At 53.6% G+C, this 19959-nt stretch overlaps 1 protein-coding gene across 1 annotated transcript in view; it reads right to left on the reverse strand.

Moving 5' to 3' along the window:
- The window catches only part of B3GNTL1 (UDP-GlcNAc:betaGal beta-1,3-N-acetylglucosaminyltransferase like 1), a 102600-nt gene that overhangs the window by 7906 nt on the left and 74735 nt on the right, over window positions 1-19959 (reverse strand). Inside the window, exons 8-9 of the mRNA XM_028498916.2 lie at window positions 7572-7667; window positions 1743-1867 (exon numbers count right to left, since the gene is read on the reverse strand). Coding sequence (XP_028354717.1) covers window positions 1743-1867; window positions 7572-7667 — 221 coding nt within the window. The remainder of the gene's footprint in view (window positions 1-1742; window positions 1868-7571; window positions 7668-19959) is intronic.

Raw genomic sequence — 19959 nt, forward strand, 5'->3', positions numbered from 1 at the left:
ACCACAAAAAAAAAAAAAAAAAAAAAAAAAAAGAATGCTTATTCTGCAGTTGACTATAGTGTTCCTTAAATGTCTACTATCATGTTGGTTAATAGTGTTGTTTAAACCTTCTGATCCTCATAGACTTCCCCACCCCCCAACTTCTATCAATTATTGAGATAGGAGTATTAAAATCTCCAACTCCAATCTCAGTTTTTTGCCTCACGTATTTTGAAACTCTGGGATTAGGGATATACACATTTAGGATTGTTATGTCCCCCTAGAAAATGACCTTTACCCCATGTGTGCAAATCATACTTGCGTTGAGTCAAGTTCATGACAACAAACTCTCAATGATGCTCCACTAAATCTACTGTATGAAAATTCAGACTTAACAGAAGAGAAATCAAGCTCTTTTGCTTAAAGCTGGAAAACAAAGAAGCTAAGTTTAGTGTTGAATAGCACATGTGCAAAAGTTCAAGGATCTCCCAAGTCAATATGGATGCTGGGGGCTTCCCTGGTGGTTCGGTGGTTAGGAATCCGCCTGCCAATGCAGGGAACACGGGTTCAAGCCCTGGTCCAGGAAGATCCCACATGCCACGGAGTAACTAAGTCCGTGTGCCACAACTGCTGAGCCTGCGTTGTACAGCCTGCGAGCCACAACTACTGAGCCCACGTGCCACAACTACTGAAGCCCGCACGCCTAGAGCCTGTGCTCTGCAACAAGAGAAGCCACCGCACTGAGAAGCCCGCGCACTGCAACGAAGAGTAGCCCCTGCTCACCGCAGCTAGAGAAAGCCCGCGCCCAGCAACAAAGACGCAAGGCAGCCAAAAATAAATAAATAAACAAACTATATGGATGCTGCAATCTGGGACACCCCCCCGCCCACCGACAACACATGCCCAAATCAGCATCACACCCACTGTGACAGTGCACAGGAGACCTCCCAGGACAGAAACTGAGAAGCCACGCCTTCCAACAAGTCTCACACCCTCCAGGGGAAGAACAAAGTCTCTTCTACTTCCAGAAACACAAATGCATGTCCCTGCATCATGCTCTTTACAATGAAAAGATCCCCTGATCGTAGACCTGTTTCAGGGCCCCAGTCCTCCCTGTCCCCAAGAGAGCAGCATTACGGTAGCACCAAGGGGGATACATACTTGTAGCTATTTGAAATGTAACACCCACACACGTGCACAAACGTGCACACACAGACACACATGCGCACACACACAGTTCAAACTAAAGAAAGAAAACCACACGCCTCCCTTGCCTTCGCCCTGCCTGTACTTTCGGCACCATCCCTGCCCCGTCCCTGGTGGTCGGCCTCTAGCCTTGGGGCCTGGGGGCCGTGGGGCCGTGAGAGGGAGGGGCTAGTGTCCTTGTGATGCCCCACGGAGGTAGCGGCCCAACCTCGGTCCCAGCAGCCCTCCCCCTGGTGGGCGGACAAGGAAGAGGGTGCCCCCAGCCCGCCTGTAATCACGTTAGCGGGGGGCGGGGCTCACTCTGAGAATCCCGTCAACCCAAAGCAAGTGAGAACAAAACCCCAAGAGAACAACTACACGTGAATCCTACCTCACTTCAGAAAAGTGAGAACAGACATGTGGCCTTGATCCTGGGGAAATGCTGGTCCGTGGACCTAGGACAATGTGCCTCCCGGGAGGCCGCATGCCCCGTGCCGGCCATGCTCCCAGGTTCCTTGCCTTGCGACCTGACTGGGTCACCTGTGTCTGCCCCACTGACCCCGCCTGGACCTGCGTACTCGAGGACGGAGTGTGTGGCCGCGCCGGGGTGGTAGCGGTAGAGGAGGAGGCTCTGGTCCACGCGGACGAGCCCGCCGCCCTTCCTCAGGTGCTCGTGGAAGAACAGCAAGTCCTCGGGGACACCCTGCGGGACGAAAGAAACGTGTCTCCACTCACGACAGAGCCTCATTCAGGCGACGGGAGACGCGGATCCGCCCGGCGCCCCAGCCGCTTGAGCCTGGCCTGACCCGTGGGGCCTCAGCGGGAAAACAACACATCCAGCTCCCCCACCTTGTGGCCGGCACTGGGCAAGCGTGACCACAAGAGGCGTCTTCAGGACAAGAAGGTGCCCGAGGGGTGGACCCGAGCCCCAGTGTCACCCTCACTCCCAGCCTCAAACTTGACCCCTGGCCCGCGCTGCTGGCCCGCTGACCTGCCCCCTCCCTGTTGATGGGCATGCTGCTCCGAGGGTCTGCAGTGTCCCACTGGGTGTTCCCATCCTGTGAGAACCCAGGCCTCCTGCCCCCTCCTGGAGAAGCGCAGACCAGGGCTGGCCGTTGGGGTCACAGCCACCCTGCTGGTCAGTCTGGGGGATCTCAGTCCTGGTGGGGACACCAAGTTGGCTCCCCTCACTTTCTTAAATTCAAGGTGAAAACCAAGTGAGCAGGGGGTCTGGACAGGAGGTCACCCAGGGTGTGTCTGGTGAGCAGAGCCCAGCAACGGCTGGGGACACTGCCAGGACCCCTGCTCCGGGCAGAGGCTGGTTTCCTGACAGCCCAGAGGCTGCTGCTCTCCGGCCCCAGCCTGTCCTCCTCCACCGGCTCCCCAGCCCGAGCTCAGTTTCACTGAGGCAATGCCAGCACCAGGGCCGGGCCCACTGCTTCCAGTAAAGCCACGGCTGCCCCCCAGCTCGTCCACCCCGAGAGCAAGGCGGCACAGCTGGCCTCTGAGGTCTCGATGTCCTGATGGAGCCTGGTGGCCATCATCCTCGGGGGAGATGGGATCCCTGGCCCCTCTTGGCCAGCTTCTTGGCCCGAGCGTATCCCCTGACTGGGCCCTATGCACCTGGCCTCTGAGGTCTGTGATGAACTGACGCTCTTTGTCTGTGGCCGCCCAGGCGCGAGTTCCGCTGCCTCCTGGCTCGGGCCTGAGCGCCATCTCCGGAAGCAGCCCGCTCAGTTCTCACTCCTGAGCTGCCACACTGGGTGCCAGCCTGCCCGCCTCCGTCCCCGAACAAAGCCACCACTGCCCGGGGAATCGCCGCCCGGGGTCCCTGACACACCGCAAGGCCGTCAGGGCAACGCGATGGAAGCCAGCCGAGTAGGAAATCGGCGCAGTCTCGTTAGCCACGCGGAAACATGCGAACCACTTCACTTGCAGCGTCGGGCGGTTCAGTCAATCAGTGACTCGATGGACCACTGGGTGGTGACTGAAGTGTTTTCACAAAGACCACAAGGACATGAAAAGATTTATAACAAAATGTTAAGTTAAAAATCAAGTTTCAAAATTGTGTTTGCAGCTTGGCTAAAAGTGGTCCACAGTAAAAGGAAGACAAAAGGACCCCACACAAACGTTCAGAGCAGATGTGTGGTGATGGGTTCACGGGTCATTTGCGTAGTTTTTCCTTTTTCTAATTTTCTGCATTGTCAGAGGCACCCTTCAAGAGCACATTGCGACTCTGTGCTTTACAGATTTAGGAAGGAGATAAAATGTCCTCTCTTCTCATGACCAAGAGGACCTCAACCCCAGAGTTCCCTTATTTCTGGCAAAGAGACAAGTGAGAATTTAGCCAGAGGAGGTGCCTGGGGCGTGGCTGCTCCACGCCAGCTGGAGGGCACCCCCCACCCCCGATTCACAAGAGCCTGGGCACCGCTGACCGACCGCAAACAGCGACAGAGGCCGCGATGGGATGCAGAGGTGACGTCGAGGAAGATGGGGTGCTGAGCCCCGGTCCCCCGTGGAGACAGGGGCCTGGGCAGACCTGGGGGATCACCCCGAGCCCTGGGGCCTCTGGGGTGTGAGAACGCGGTTGGATGGGTAGGCGCCCTCAGAGATGTGGCAGAAGGGGATTAGGACCCTGCGGGACAAAAGGAAAAAAAGAAGGAGAGACACACCCTCCTCCCCTCCCTGCCCTCAACACCCGCTGCACTTCCCTGGGGTGACAGAGGGTGCGACCCTGAGGTAGGAATCCCATGAACCGCAGCTATACAAAGCCCACGTGAGAAGAAACAGAAAACAAACACTTCCGTGGACAGAAATTCACCCCAAATAACAACAACGAAAACCATGAAGGAGAAAAAACCCTGTGAATAACCCTCCAAGTGAAATCACACGTCCTCCACAAGGCTTGAGAATGAGGAGACCCGTCTTGAATCAGAAATTCAATCACTAACAAAGCTGGACCCCTGCAAAAAGGAGGACAGACATGAGAAGGGGAGGAGGATTAGCCTGGGCTGGGCTGGGCAGGCCGGGGGTGGTATGACTGCACGTGGGCTTCTGTGGGGGGTGAAACTGTTGTGTAACATCAGATGGCGGTGATGGTTGTGCATCCCTGTGAATTTGCTAAAATGCACCGAACTGCACATTTTAGTAGGTGAATCGTATGTATGTGAATTATACCCCAATAAACCTCTTAAATAAAAGAGGGTTGACTGAACTCAAAAAAAAGAAAGAGAAGAAAAAGACAAAATTATATGAGAAACGAAGACTAAATTAGAAAGTCCTCCAGGGAAAACAAATCTGAATAAAAATTTAATAAGGGACACTGAAGAAATGTAGGAAAATAAACAAGAAAATGAAAATTAAATAACAAAATAAGTAATGAGGGTTAAGAGAAAGTTGTTGAAATGGAAGACAGTCTAAGAAAATCTAGCCAACGTATAATGAGTCTTTGAAACAGAAAATCACAACAATGGCGGCCAGCTAAAACTTAAAACTATAAGCCAAACGAGATAAAAGCACACCTGGTCCACATATCGGAATCAGGTCCGCATTAAGACCAATCCCAGTGAAACCATGAGTCTTTAACAAGGCAGGAATTCTCAGAGCCTCCAGGAAAAGGTCAAGCACCTTACAAAGCCGAGCGAATCGAAGGAGCGTCAGGCAAAGCAAGGCAACAGGGAGCTGTGTTGTCAAGACATGCAAGGGAAGGTGTGACGCAGGGTTTTCTGTCCAGCCCATACTTCCTTCACATGTCCAGAACCACAGTCTGAATGTGCAGGAACTCAAGGAATGCCGAGGCCTGGACAGGCTGACATGTAAGGCTGAGTCCAGGGACACAGACAGGCGGCTGGGGCCTCAGCACGCAGGGTTGCCTTCTGACAAAAGCAGAAATCATGCAACAAAATAGGAGGAGAAAGGAAAGAGGGAACAGGGTGATCTACTGGCTGCTGTTCAGGCAACAGGTGGGAGTCAAAATACCTTCAAAAACCGAAAAAAAAAAAAGCCAACCAGGAAAGGTTTAAGCAGAGCACTTGGGACCAAGGGCATTTAAAGAGAGATAAATACAGAGATGACAAAATACAGACCTTCTTTGATATCAAGAGAGGTTTTTAATGCACAAGAGAAGGTGCCAACTTCCGGCTCTGGGTGGCTGAGTGGCCAACCTCTATGGCATCTGTGAGACCCATGCCCAGAGTGGGAAGCCCCAGGGAGATAAAACCCACAAAACAGGGGTGGAAGCCCCAGCCTCGCTACTCTGACATCCTCAGGATAGAATCTGGGACGGACACAAGTGGGAGTGAGAGGAAATCCCAGAACGCTGAGACCCAGGATGGGAGAAAACACCCGCAAGCAAGTATCTGACCAAGAACACCAACAGGGGCTTCCCTGGTGGCGCAGTGGTTGAGAGTCCACCTGCCGATGCAGGGGACACGGGTTCGTGCCCCGGTCCGCGAAGATCCCACATGCCGCCACATGCCGCGGAGCGGCTGGGCCCGTGAGCCATGGCCGCTGAGCCTGCGCGTCCGGACCCTGTGCTCCGCGACGGGAGAGGCCCCAGCAGAGGGAGGCCCGCGTACCGCAAAAAAAAAAAAAAAAAAAAAAAAAAAAGAACACCAACAACTCAACAATAAGAAGACACCCCACTTAAAACTGGGCAAAAGACCTGGACGCTTCATAAAATAATATACAAGTAGCCAATCGGTGCGTGAAAAATTGCTCAACATCATAAGTCATCTCAGAAATGCAAATTAAAATACAACAAGAAACTACAGAACTGCAATCAGAATGGCTAAAATGCAAAGGAGCCTGGGGTACACCCTCTGGGGAGGGGGAGACAGCTCGTAACTCACAGAGCGACTCCGAGCCTAGGGATGTTTCCAACAGATGCAAAAGCACTTCTGCAAAGTGTCTGCCGTGCTGGGTGGCAGCTCTTCTGAGCAACCACGACCCCCCTCCTGGCCGCTCCCCGGCCAGGACTTTCTCACCCAGGCCAGACCGGCCCTCAGAAGAGCCCCGTTCTGAACCAACAAACACCATTTTTGTCACTTTCCTTTTTGTTTAAGGGCCTGAAACGGTTGCCCCCTGGGGACATCCGGACCCCTCAGCTGGATGCTGTCCTGCACCGGATGGCGCCCTCCTCCAAATCTCCAACTCCCCTCCCCCACCTTGCCTCTGCGAGTGCATTCTCCCAATTTAAGACCCGTGCACCTTGCAGGTTCCAGCTCATGGCCGCCGTGTCCACGACCGCTCGGCCACCCTCACCCCCGAGTCTCACCACCATCCTGCTCTGCGTTCTTTAGCACCTCGACTGTGCCGGCTGCTTCGGTTCCCTGCCCTTCTCTCCATGGGCAAGAACTGCAGCCTCTTGGGCCTGGAGCATCAGCTGAGGACCAGTCCCCAAACCTAAGTCCAGCCCTCAGGGCACTATACTCCCCTCGAGCCCCTGGTTTGTAAACGTGAGACCAGCACTGCTCCTGGAGGGCACGTCTGGGCGGCCATGAGGGACCGTCCGGCCAGGGTCCAGGGCAGGGGGGGAGCCAGCCTCTCCCTCCAAAATGAGACCGTGCGCGTGACGGGCAGGGGGTTGGGCAGAGGAATGCCGGCTAGGATCAGGGAGGGGGTCGGCTCCAAGCCAAGGCTCCACGTGGCCCCTGTGCAGTCAGTGAAGGTCCCCCCGAAGCCGAGAGGACATTCGGAGCAGGCAGCACCGCGGCCAAGGTCCTGGGGCAGACGGTGAGCCTGGGCCTGAGTCACCCCCACCTTCCGGCCTGATGGGCCTTAACGTGCCTGGCCCAGCCCTTCCACCACGAGGACCAGAACTCACGATCTCAAAGCCAATTTAAGGGGAGGGGGGGTTAAGGGAAAACAAACTAACCCTAAGATTTACCTTCTGATCGGTGCCGGAGCGCTCACTCTTAAGGCTGTCGGGGTGGGAGGGGAGCAGGTCAGCGTCGCGTCCCCATTTCTAGGCCGGAGCCCGGAGGCCAGCGCGGGCCCCGCTCTGCAGCTGAGGCCCCACAGGTAGGCGAGGGTGCAGACGAAGGAGCCAGGCCAGCTTGGACCCGAACAGCCCAGGGCCACCGGCCACGGGAGAACGGGGGACCTCTTCTCCCGCTGTCGTCCAGGGGTGGCAGGATGACACTGCCCACCCCCTGCGCTTTCCCACAAACAGCTCTTAAACCAGGATGAGGCAACCAGGGCCGGGCAGGTGTGAGCCAGGAGCAGACGCCCGGCGCCCACAGCCTTCACACAGAAACCCCCTGCTTCCCGCACAACACAGGCCGAGCGGTGCCCCGGCCGCTCCCTGGGAGGTTCAGCACGCGTGGCCGGGAAGCAGGAAGCGCTGCGAAGGCCTCACAGGGACTGCGGCCCCGCCCAGAGGAGGAATCCACGGGACCCGCACTTACCCGCCCGCCCTCGTCAAATGGGCCCACGTGGGAGAACCAGGCTCGGGAGCAGAACCAGGTGGGCATGATCACGGTGGGGCCATTGGAGGTAAACACCTGGAAGCAATTAGTATGGACACAATTAACAGAGAAAAACAGCTCATCACACAACCCACAGGTTATTTCCCACAAAGTCACTCAGAAAGTGACAAGCAAATGTGCACATCCCTTCCCTGTCGGTACAAAGGTTCAAGGGGCTTTAGAGCCAGGTCAATGGTGTCCAGCTCCCAAGGCTGACAGATGGGCTCAAACTCCCCCACCAGGTCCTGTTCTGCGGCTAATGCTCACCACCCAGGTTCTCGGGGGGTGTGCTCTAATCACTGCCTGAGCGAGCTAACGAAAACAAGCATCTAAAATGAAGAGGGGGGCTTCCCTGGTGGCGCAGTGGTTGCGCGTCCGCCTGCCGAGGCAGGGGAACCGGGCTCGCGCCCCGGTCTGGGAGGATCCCACATGCCGCGGAGCGACTGGGCCCGTGAGCCATGGCCGCTGAGCCTGCGCGTCCGGAGCCTGTGCTCCGCAACGGGAGAGGCCGCAGCAGAGGGAGCCCCGCGTACCACAAAAAATAAAATAAAATAAAATAAAATAAAATAAAATGAAGAGGGGTGACGAGGCATTGCACGTCCACCACGTGGGGCTTTGTCCACCATGTCCAGCACGATTGGTGGAGGCTGGGCTTGGGGGCTCTGCAGTCTTACTTTATTTCTACTATGTTATAAAATCTGCACTTGCACCATTGACTCTTTGAGAACCTGGCAGACGTTCGGTCCGTCCTGGACCTGAATCACTGATGGAGGCTGTGAGCGCACTGCAGGGACAGGGAGCCAGAGGCCGGAAGCTGAGCTGGAACAGAGCAGGATGGACAGACCCGCGTCCCTCTGTGCCTGGGACGTCTCTTCTGTATTTGGACGTGGCTTGTGAACGTCCAGCAGCAAACGGTCACTCAGGACAGGTCGCCCCTCGCGTGCAGCCCACACCCGCCAAGCTTGCTCAGCCCTGAGCAAGCATCTCTTCAGCACTTTTGCTGCAAGATGATTCCACCACCGGCTCACTCGGCGCCCCAAGTGGCTTCTGCGTCTGAGCCACAGGTGTGACCCTGAGCCTGAGTTTTGCCGTGAGCGAATGCAACCTCGATCACACAGGTCACGGGGCTTCTTTTAAAGCTGGGGAACGTTAATGAGGGTGAGGTCCAAACATTTATCACCAATTTACACAAAACAAAGCCGGGTTGTAGCGGTTACACAAATATGTACACATGTGCTAAAACTCACAAAACTGTACACCAAAAAGGAAAAGAGTTCGTTTTACTTTAATTTTTCTTAAACATTTTTTATTTAAATGGTTTTTCCAGGCTTAATGATGCCTTGGAGGGGACATCTGTGTAAAAAAAAATCAGAGGCACACACATTCCTAACCACATAGATACATACAGACATATGCACAGACACACCCACACACACAGAGACACATGGACATACAGACACACACACACACAGAGCAGCCGGCCACCTCTCCAGGCCGTCACACTGTCCAACGTGAAGACTGACCAGAGGAGACAGGGCTGCCAAGGGGATACCAGCTTTGCAGCTGCCTCTGTGCACTGGGGCCTCCAGAGCAGTGAGCCCCGAAGGGCCCTCCAGAAGTCCCCACCTCTCGAGTTCTCTGCTCACTCTGGAGCCTCACCAACCACAAATGTGGGGAAACACATTTGTGGAATTTTCTCTCTGGCGACACAGGGAAGAAACGAGGCCAGAGTGGTGACGAGGACGTTGGTGATTGACGTGGGCGCTGCTCGCACAATGGGGTCCCTCACACCCCTCCGAGAGGTTAGGAAGTGGAGCAGCTACCTACATGCGGGTTCCGAGTTTTAAATGTGGTTTCCAGCAAGACAGAACTTGTGAGGGTCTTAACAACCCTTCTAGAAATTTGCCGGTCATCATTTCTAGTCACCGTTTAAACTGAATTATGTGTACGTGAACGAATCCCATGTTTTAACCTGGTGTGTGAAGTGTAGCGTGTAGGAGGCCCAGCGGGCAGTGAGTCCCTCGCCGCCCTCTGTACACAGGTGCCGCTGTCTGTCCCCTCGAGGCTGCATCCTGCGGCAGAGCAGGGGGCCCAGGTCCTGTCCAGACTGGCCACCGACCAGCTGGCTGGGGGACGCTGTGGAGCCCTCGGGAGAAAGTGACCTAGGCTTAATGAGCGTATTCCGCCTCTAAAATCCCAGCGACTCATTACAAGAAATCTTGACCAAAACTGTCTTAGAAGAAAACCAACCTTTCTTCCACGAATGGCCCGTTTGGGTCGCTCACTGCACTCACATCACATGTCCAAGTGGCCAGGGCAGACCTCCTGTCCCCCACATGTGAAACATGGCCAGGCCCCAGAGCGTCGGGCAGGTCAGCAGGACTCCAGGGCCAGTTCCCTGGCATGGTCACAATTCTGCCTCCACTGCCCCACGGGCTCAGGCCAGTCCAGCCAGCCCACCGAGGGGCCGAGAGCATTTTGCCCTGCCGGCAGCCACTACCCCTGGCCTGGGCCACGGAGGTTCTGCCAACAACTAGAGACCAGAACACAGGGCTCTCTCCCTTGACACTCGGGGGGCATGAAGGATCTGGGCACCAGGCTCCCTTGCCTCCCCTCGGCTGCACTGCCTGCTCTGACATCTGGGTCAGGGTCCGAGGCAGGGAGGGAGAAGGACGGCAGCCCCCAGGAGGGAAGGGGTCCCCAGGGAGCTCCCAAACATCCTGCCTCTCTTGGCCCCAGGCTCCGGGCACAGAGCCTTCAACCCCGACAAGCCCCTTGCACGCGCACACACACAGAGCCACCCCCACCCCCACTCCCACTCCCACCGCCCCGGGCTGGCGGCCCCGAGGCTAGCCCACCACCCGCGAGACGGATGTGCGGGAACTGAAGACCCCGGGTACCTAAGTCGGCTCACTTCCACTCTGATCAGGGGCACAGGGCAGGGGATGCCCACACCCTCCTCAGCCCGGCACACGAGCTCCCACACCCAGCGGCGCTGCAACCTCAGAGGGCGGGGGCTGCTCGGGCAAGGCCCCTGGAGGAGGGCTGAGGTCCCCACGCGGGGCTGGCTACAGCCACCCCCACCCCCATCTGCGAGCAGGGCGCCGCGTCTGGCCGCGTTGGCTTCGTCACGTGACCACCGTGTGCTCCTACCACCGATTCTAACGACCGACACACACACTCTCAGCCCCCAGGCCTCCGAGCCGAATGTTTGATTAATACACACGGGCTCGGCTCACCTGTGACGCTTCGTTCTGCCGGCGCTGCTGAGATGGACACCGCGGACGGCGGCTCACGCCACAGCTCAGGGTCCGGTCTGGTGGGGCCTCTTCCCAGCCTGCAGGCAGCCTTCTCCCCATGTCCCCACGCGGCATCGAGAGCTCCAGCGTCTGTGCTACTCAGCTCATCACGGGGCCCCACCCTCACGGCCTCAAAGGCCCCACCTCCCAATCCCATCACATTAGGGGGTCAGGGCTTCGATACAGGAATGGGGGACACAGACACTCAGTGACCTCCAGCTTTGCTCCACCCTCACCCCCAGTGTTAGGTGCTCCAGAGCCCTGCTCCACGGACGCTCCCACCCAGGAGCCTCCCACCCAGGAGCCCATCAGCACTGACCACTCACTCCTAATGGCCCCCAAGCTCCAGACCACAGACCTGGCTACCCCTGAACCAGCCCCCTCCCCAGCTTCCTCATGCCCCTGTCTGTCCCCCTTGGCGAGCTCCCTGGTTCCCTCCCCAGGCAGTTGCTGATTTGCTTTTTTATTTTATTTATTTTTTTTTGCGTTACGCGGGCCTCTCACTGCTGTGGCCTCTCACGCTGCGGAGCACAGGCTCCGGACGCGCAGGCTCAGCGGCCATGGCTCACGGGCCCAGCCGCTCTGCGGCATGTGGGATCTTCCCGGACCGGGGCACGAACCCGTGTCCCCTGCATCGGCGGGCGGACTCTCAACCACTGCGCCACCAGGGAAGCCCATGCTTCTTTTTTTTTTTTTGGCCGAGTGGCTTGTGGGATCTTAGTTCCCCAACCAGGGATTGAACCCAGGCCCTTGGCAGTGAGAGTGCGGAGTCCTAACCACTGGACCAGCAGGAAATTCCCTGATTTGCTTTCTATCACAAATAAGTTAGCTTGCATTTTCCAGAATTTCACATCAATAGAGTCACGCAGTAGTGCTCTTTTCTGGTTTCTCACACAGTACCGCCTGTTCCCTCAAAACTACAGCTGTTTCTCCATTCGCCTATTAGTGAATGCAGGCTGCTCCTGGTTTGTGCTGTGGGCCTCTGTGTGTTAAGCCTCTGGGTGGAGAGGCTTCCATTTCTCTCAGGTAAACACCCAGGAGGGAGTGGCTGGATGATAAGGCAGTTGTATGGTGAGCTTTCAGAAAAAATTGCTAAATTGTTTTCCATAGTGGTTGGATCATTTGCATTCCCACCGGCAGTGTGAGGTCCCATTGGTCCACATCCTCGCAAACACTTGGGATGGCCAGCCTTTATATTCTAGACATGCTAACAGGTGTGCTGTGGTATCTCACTGTGGACTTAACATTTTTCTAATGGTTAATGATGCTGAACTAATTTACCATCCATATACCTTATTTGATGAAGCATCTATTCAAATCATTGGCCCATTTTTTATTGGGATGTTTGTTTTCATATCACTGAGTCTTGAGAGTCCTACAGAGGTCTGGGCACAAGTCCTTTATCAGATATTATTTGTAAGTATTTTCTCCCATTCCCCTGGCCTGTCTTTTCATTTTCTTAACAATGTCTTTCGGGACTTCCCTGGTGGTGCAGTGGTTAAGAATCCCCCTGCCAACACAGGGGACACAGGTTCAAGCCCTGGTCTGGGAAGATCCCACATGCCATGGAGCAACTAAGCCCATGTGCCACAACTACTGAGCGTGCGCTCTAGAGCCCACGAGCCACAACTACTGAGCCCGCATGCCACAACTACTGAAGCCTGTGCACCTAGAGCCCGTGCTCCACAACAAGAGAAGCCACCGCAATGAGAAGCCCGTGCACCGCAACAAAGAGTAGCCCCTGCTCTCCACAACTAGAGAAAGCTCGCGTGCAGCAGCGAAGACCCAATGCAGCCAAAAATAAATAATTAAAAAACAAAACAAAACAAAAAAATGTCTTTCAAAGAAGTTTGTAATTTTTTTTGATAGGTAAGAAGTGAATTTATTTAGAGAGAAACACACTCCACAGACAGAGTGTGGGCTATCTCAGAAGGTGAGAAAGGCACCAGGGTGTGGGGGTTGTCAGTTTTTATAGGGGTGGGTAATTTCCTAGGCTAATGAGTAGGAGGAGTATTCCAGCTATTTCAGGAAGGGGAGGGGATTTCCAGGAATAGGGCCACCGCCCACTTTTTGGTCCTTGTGGTCCGGTCTTGGAACTGTCATGGCGCCTGTGGGTGTGTCATTTTAGCTGGCTGATGCGTTACAGTGAGTGTATACTGAGGTTCAAGGTCTAGTGGAAGCCGACTTGTAGGCCATCTTGGACCCATTTTGTTCTAATCAGTTTATGTCATGTCCTTGGGCTATGTCACTCTTTCAAAGGTTGTGTCCTGCCCCCTTCCTTCCTGTTTCATTCCCCACTCAGAGATTTTACTCCCATATTCTTTATGGAAAGCAGAAGGGTGATGGTAAGAAGTTTGTAACATTGATGAAGTCCAATTTATCCATTTTTTTCTCTTATGAATTGTGATTTTGGTATCTTATCTGAGAACTTTTTTGCCTAACCCAGGGTTGCAAAGATATTTTTCTGTTTTCTTCTAGAAGTTTTATAGTTTTAAGTTCTACATTTAGTTCTAGGATCCATTTTGCGTTAACTTTCATATATGGTGTGAGGTTTTAAAGTTCAATTTTATCGGATAAAGATAGCCAAGTTTTTCATCTGTTCAAAGATTATGCTCTTTTCTCCACTGAACTGCATTTGCACGTTTATAAAAAAATCAGTTGTCTGTGTACACACGGGTCAATTCTGGACTCTAGTCTGTTTCTTTGATCTATTTGTCTGTCTTTACGCCAACACATATTGTCTGGATCAGCCTTGAGGTCAGGGAGTGCTGGTCCTCTAACTGTGTTCTTTTTCAGGTGAACTTTGGCGATTCTAAAGCCTTTGTATTTCCAACAAATTTTAGAATGAGTTTGTCAATTTCTATTTAAAAAAACCCTGCTGTGATATCGACTGGGACCATGAGGAACATACAGATCAGCCTGGGGAGGAGGGACATCTCAACACTGAGTCCTCTAACCCATGAGCACCGTGTATCTCCCATTCACTTCGGTCTTATTTAATTTCTTGCAGTAATTGTACTAGTTTTCTGTGGTTGCTGTCACAAACTACCACAAATTTAGTGACTCAAAACAATGGTAGTTTATTTTCGTACAGTCTGGAGGGCAGAAGTTCTAAATGAGTCTCGCAGTGTGAAACTGGGGTGTCAGCGGGGCCTCCTCCATTCAGAGGCAGGGGGACCATCGTTCCTCACCCGGTCCAGCTTCTGGAGGCTGCCAGCATCCTTCACCCTCCCTGGTTCCCAGTCCCTCTCCTGTCTTCACAGCCAGCAGCTTGGTGCCTCCTCGTCTTTCTGGGTCAAATCTCCTTTGCCCCCTCTTATAAGGACCCTTACGACGGCATTCAGGCCCCACCTGGGTAACCCGGGACGATCTCCCTGTCTCAAAGTCCTCAATCACATCTGCAAAGACCCTTTTTCCATTTGAGGTAACATTTCCAGTGCGCCCAACGCCCCCCGCCCAACGTTTGCAAACGTTTTTGGTGGTTACACCGGGGTGGGGTGGGGTGGGGTGGGGAGGGGGTATGGGAGGAGTACTCCTGGTATCCAGCTGGGAAGGGAAATGAAATTTTAGCTGTGATGAAGCACACGACACCCTCAAGATGCTACAATTAAAAAGACTGACAACACCAAGTGAAAATGGTACACACTGCAGGAGGGACGGTGAGACAGAACCACTTTGCAAAGCAGCTGAGCAGATGCTCAGAGCCTCCGCACGACCAGCCACTCCGCTCCTGGGCACACGCCACGCAAAACTTGTCCACGAACGTTCCAAGCAGCTTTTTGCGCAACAGACAAAAACTGTTTGAACCCAAACGTTCATCAACGTTTGACGCGTGGCCGGACACTGAGGTGGAGCCAATGGACGCGCCCCAGCAAACAGATAAGCTGCTGATATGCACGCAACTCGGGTGAACGTGAGGGAAGGGCAGCCGCCGCAATTTCGTTGTGTGGAATCCTAAAAATGTGAATTCTAATCACTGGCCACAGAGATCAGGTCAGTGGCGCCTGCGGCTGAGGCGCAAAGATACAAACTTTAAGGATCTTTAACAAAATCTTTGCTGTCACCAAGGAAGCTTGCCAGCACGAGTGTCCTGAAGCCATCAGTGCAGTTCTGAGATGCGTGGACTCCCAGCATCCCAGCATCTGGGTGCTTGGGGGGCGGCGGGGGGCGTCCTGGAGGGTCCGGGAAACCAGGCCTATCGCCGACAAATGCCACAGAAGGGCCCCTGAGGCCCTCTGAACCCAGCATTTTCTGGCAAATACAAAAACATCAGTCCCAAGAAACGTGCTCCATAACTTCCCCTGAGTGTCAGAAAAAAGCTGATTTCACACTGTTATTTGGAAACCATTACAAAGCAAAACTGAGCTTCCTGTTTTCAATGCTTACTTGCCAAAACCCCAGATGTGTTTTCTGGCGAGTGACTCTGCAGCTGCACACCTGATTTCCAGCTGTTTCCCCCGGTTGTGGGACTGACCAGAGAAAACAGACCCAGTCCCCAGGCACACAGGGACATGAAATGAGGCTGTGAGTGTAAATGCACATCAGATTCTGAAGACTCAGTATGAAAAAAAGAACGTAAAATATCTCGTTGATATTTTCATATTGATCGCATGTTGGAAGGATAATAGTTTGTATATATTAGATTAAATAAAATATTATTATAATTAAATTCATCTGCTTTTTTTTACCCTTTTAGTGTTAAATATTAAAAAAATTTTAAATTATATTTTGGCTTGCATTTGTGGCTCACGTCATATTTCTTTTTTTTTTTAAATTCAAGTATAGTTGATCCACAATGTTGTATCAATTTCTGCTGTATCACATCATATTTCTAAGTATCTGTCCCCAAACAATTCAATCTGTTCTTTAGTGGTACAGACCCATGAAGCAGGAGGAAATGCACAGAAATGGCAAAGGCTAGTTCAGACAACGGGCAGCTCCGGAGAGAAGGAAGGGGTTTAGTCAGCGAAGAGCCAGGCCTTCACCAGAACTGGCTGAGGGTCGGGCCTTGGGTGGGTGTGGACTCCGTAAGCACAAGCCCTCCCTCCTGCACTGCTAACTGCTTTGTCAGGACCTCCAATACTCGGAAATTAAAACAACGTATTTCTAAATTTCCATGGGTCGAAGAGAAAAAAACACAAGAAACTCAGAAAAGATTTTAGGCCAAAAAGCAAGAAACAACACATCAAAATCGTGGAATGCAGCCAGAACAATATTTAGAGAAAATTTTATAGTTTGAAATGCTTATATTAGAAAAGAAGGTCTCAAACCAATGATCTAAGCTTCCACCTTAAGAGAGAAAAAGAGCAAAGTAAACTCAAAGTAAACAGAAGAAAGGACATAATAGATACAAGAGCAGAAATCCATGAAATAGAAAATGAACAATCAAGAATAACCAAAAGCTTATTCTTCAAAAAAAAAACCCCAATAATATTGACAAATCCCTAACTTACATACGATCAAAATAAAAGATAAAAGACACAAATGATCAGTATGAGGAATAAAAGAACCTAAGCCAATATAAAACCTACAGACATTAATAGCATAGTAAAGGAACATTATTAAGTTTATGCCAATAAATTCAATGACCAGATAAAATGGACACATTCTCAGCTGCTCCAGCCAAGCAGACCAGGTGCCTGATCTGGGGGAAAAGCACCACAGATACCCCCAGCCCTGGTCTCCAGCCCACCACAAGCCCAAGAGACTCACCTGCCCACTTAATCCACAAACCGTTACCAATGACAAGTTGTTCTAAGCCGTAAGTTTGGAGTCACTGGTTAAGCAGCAGTACATAAGTAGAACCAACGTAAGTGTGTGTTGGGTGGCCTAAGTGGTGGAAATACCACGACCAGAAGGTAAGAGAAGTTAGAAGTGCCACAGGCAGCCCTGCCGCGTCCAGGGCTGGTGTGGAAGGAGGGGAGGAAGAGGGTCACCCCCAGAGCTGGGTAGTGGGGCACAGCGCTCAGGGCTGGAGTCCTCTGTAGCTGCCGTTGGGCACCCCCTACGTCCCCAGAAAGGACACGGGGCTGGAGGTGCCTAGGGCCCCACGAACTCCACATCCAGAACGAGGGCTCCCGCGGAGCAGCTGTCAGCCGAGCAGCAAAGGTTTGGGCCTGTTTCCTCCAGTTTTGTGGCTGAGCCATCATAGCAGAGGGACCTGGAGAGCCCTCCACGGGTCAGGCGTGTTGTTCGTGGGCTGCACACTGGCCCCAAAGGGACAGTCCCCGAGGCCCAGAGCAGGCCTCCCCCGTCCTGCCAGCTCCGGCACCCGCGTGCACGTCGGTCACTTTGCTGTGTTCTCCGTAGCGTCTCTCCCCACAAGGAGGGGCGTGTGCACCTTCTCATCTGACCTTCAGACTGAACCCAGGTAAACCTCCACGTCCTGGAAACGTTTTCCACTTTCAGTTCCAGCGTTGGGCTGATGGAAGGAATCGTTCGAAGTTCCAGAGAGATTTGCCAGCAGCTCTTTCAGAAAAGGCACCAAGGCTTCCAGCATGTGAATATTCAACAGCTGTTGAGGACGCTGCGGGGAAGTGTTCTCACGTGTGGTTCATTCAAGGAACCCAAGTGTCAGGCCTACACAGACGCACACTGGGTAAAATAAATGTTTGTTACGAGACAGCACGCTGGCCTGCAATGGTCCTCCATCCCGTAGGCCCTGGCAGGAAAGGCCCCAGAAGGGCACTCAGGGTGTCTGAGTCACTGAACTTTCTGGAAGTATTGCAGGACAGAGGATCACGGGCTCGGGCACCCCTTTACTCACAAGCCATCACACGAGAACTGGTTACACATGGCCAGGGAAGCCGTCGAATTCATCAACCCTTCTCGCCCACGCTTATGCATCATCATTCTATTTCACTGAGTCGTTCCAGCACCAGCAACCAGGCCCACCTGCTCTTTCTGAATCTATGGAGGAAATGGATGGAGGGTAGATTTAATGCTTTAATACGATACTCTTCTCTGGAAGAAAAAGATGACTGCCAGGCTTTGGAATCTTGCTCCCAAATGAACTGAATAATACACATTAATAATATTTCAGATAGACCTTAAAATCCCAAATCCTAATCAGAGAGAACAGGAAGAGAAGACCCATGTCCATTCCTGGATATGCGGTCAGTGTGTCCCCCCATGACTAAAGCACTAAAAAGTAACTTACTAAGTGGGATTAAGAAAGAAAACACTACAGCCTACAACGGGCAGGCTACAGCATTGGGCACTTTTTTTTTTTTTTTTTTTGCGGTACTCGGGCCTCTCACTGTTGCGGCCTCTCCCGTTGCGGAGCACAGGCTCCGGATGCGCAGGCTCAGCGGCCATGTCTCACGGGCCCAGCCGCTCCACGCCATGTGGGATCTTCCCAGACCGGGGCACGAACCCGCGTCCCCTGCATCGGCAGGCGGATTCTCAACCACTGTGCCACCCGGGAAGCCCTCGGCACAATTTTTAAAATACTTTGGGGACTTCCCGGGTGGCACAGTAGGTAGCAGGTTTAGAAGCAGCCTCATGTCCCGAGAACCGCACACGGTGCCGTGTCGACCAAAGCCCTCGGCACAATTTTTAAAATACTTTGGGGACTTCCCGGGTGGCACAGTGGTTAAGACCCTGCGCTCTCAATGCAGAGGGCCCGGGTTCCATCCCTGGTCAGGGAACTAGATCCCACACGCATGCTGCAACTAAGAGTTCACATGCCACAACTAAGGAGCCAGCGAGCCGCAACTCAGGAGCTGGCGAGCCACAATTAAAGAGCCCACGAGCCACAACTAAGGAGCCCGCCTGCCGCAACTAAGACCTGATGCAACCAAATAAAGAAAAAAAGAAAAATAAAACAAAATAAAATATTTTGAGTAGAAAATCAATACTGACTTGACATAAAAGTCAAGTCTGAGAACAAAATGCGGAACACTTAGGCTCCCCCCTAAAATGAGAGAGAAATCAAAGGTTTACAGCAGGTTTAGAAGCAGCCTCATGTCCCGAGAACCGCACACGGTGCCGTGTCGACCGCGACACCCCACGTGTCCTCACACCTCTCCGCGCTCTGTGGCCTCTTGGCCTCACGATGTCCCGCCAAGGGGTGGGGGCTCTGCCAGCACGCCTCCTGCATGGATGACACAGAGCACATGCGTGCCACCCACACAGGCGATGCAGGATGGGGACGCCTTGGCCTAGAGCTCCACGCAGGCAGTTCTGCCCACAGGATGCTGGGCTGCAGGGCCAGCGTTTTAGTTCACACGCATCCACACTCATCCCACGTGGATGGAGCCCGATTTACATTTGGTAAATGTAAAATCCTGGTTCCAGAAACATCTGCTGAGCCACTTACCATGCTGACTCAGCCGGTGGTGGAGGAAAGGTTTTGGCGGCTTGACTGGTTTTCACTGGCAGGTGAGGGTCTGGCCTGGCGACCTGCAGGCACGCACCGCCCAGGCCAGCTGCTGACCTGCCCAGGTGGTGGGACCTGAGGGGGTGCTCACAGCTGGTTCCAGCTGCTGCAGAACAACCCCTTCATTTTGCTCCCAACTTGGGGGTGGATTTGGGACGGGCAGCACCCATGTGGCTCCCTCGCCTGCTGAGCGGCAAGTGCCGGCCCTGAGAACCACCTCTCGGATCTCCTGGGACCTAGTGCTGCCGTCTAGGCCCAGCGGTCCAGCCCACGTCTGGGCCAGGAGGCGCCTCTGGCCCAGGGCCCATCCCTTCTTCACGTCGGAAGCTCCAAGTCACCCCACGAGGCGGCTGGTGTGCCCAGCACCACCCGAACTCCTAGCTGTTTGCACTTCCATGGCTGGGTGGGGCGTGTCTGTCCTGTTTTCCCCTCTAACCACGGTGCCCGCTCGCCACAGGGCTCAGCGAGTGTCCGGTGGGTGATCGGGTGAGCGCCAGAGAGCGGGACCCACCTGAGGGAATCAGGCCTGTGCATGTGCTCTGCTCACACGTGTGCAGGTACACGGCCGCGAGCGTCCACCGTGGTGCAAAAGCAGTGGGTGGACACCCTGTGAGGGGCTGACTGCACCAAGAGAGCCCCGAGTGCATGG

Source organism: Physeter macrocephalus, chromosome 14 (assembly GCF_002837175.3).
Source record: "Physeter macrocephalus isolate SW-GA chromosome 14, ASM283717v5, whole genome shotgun sequence".
Classification (NCBI taxonomy): domain Eukaryota; kingdom Metazoa; phylum Chordata; class Mammalia; order Artiodactyla; family Physeteridae; genus Physeter; species Physeter macrocephalus.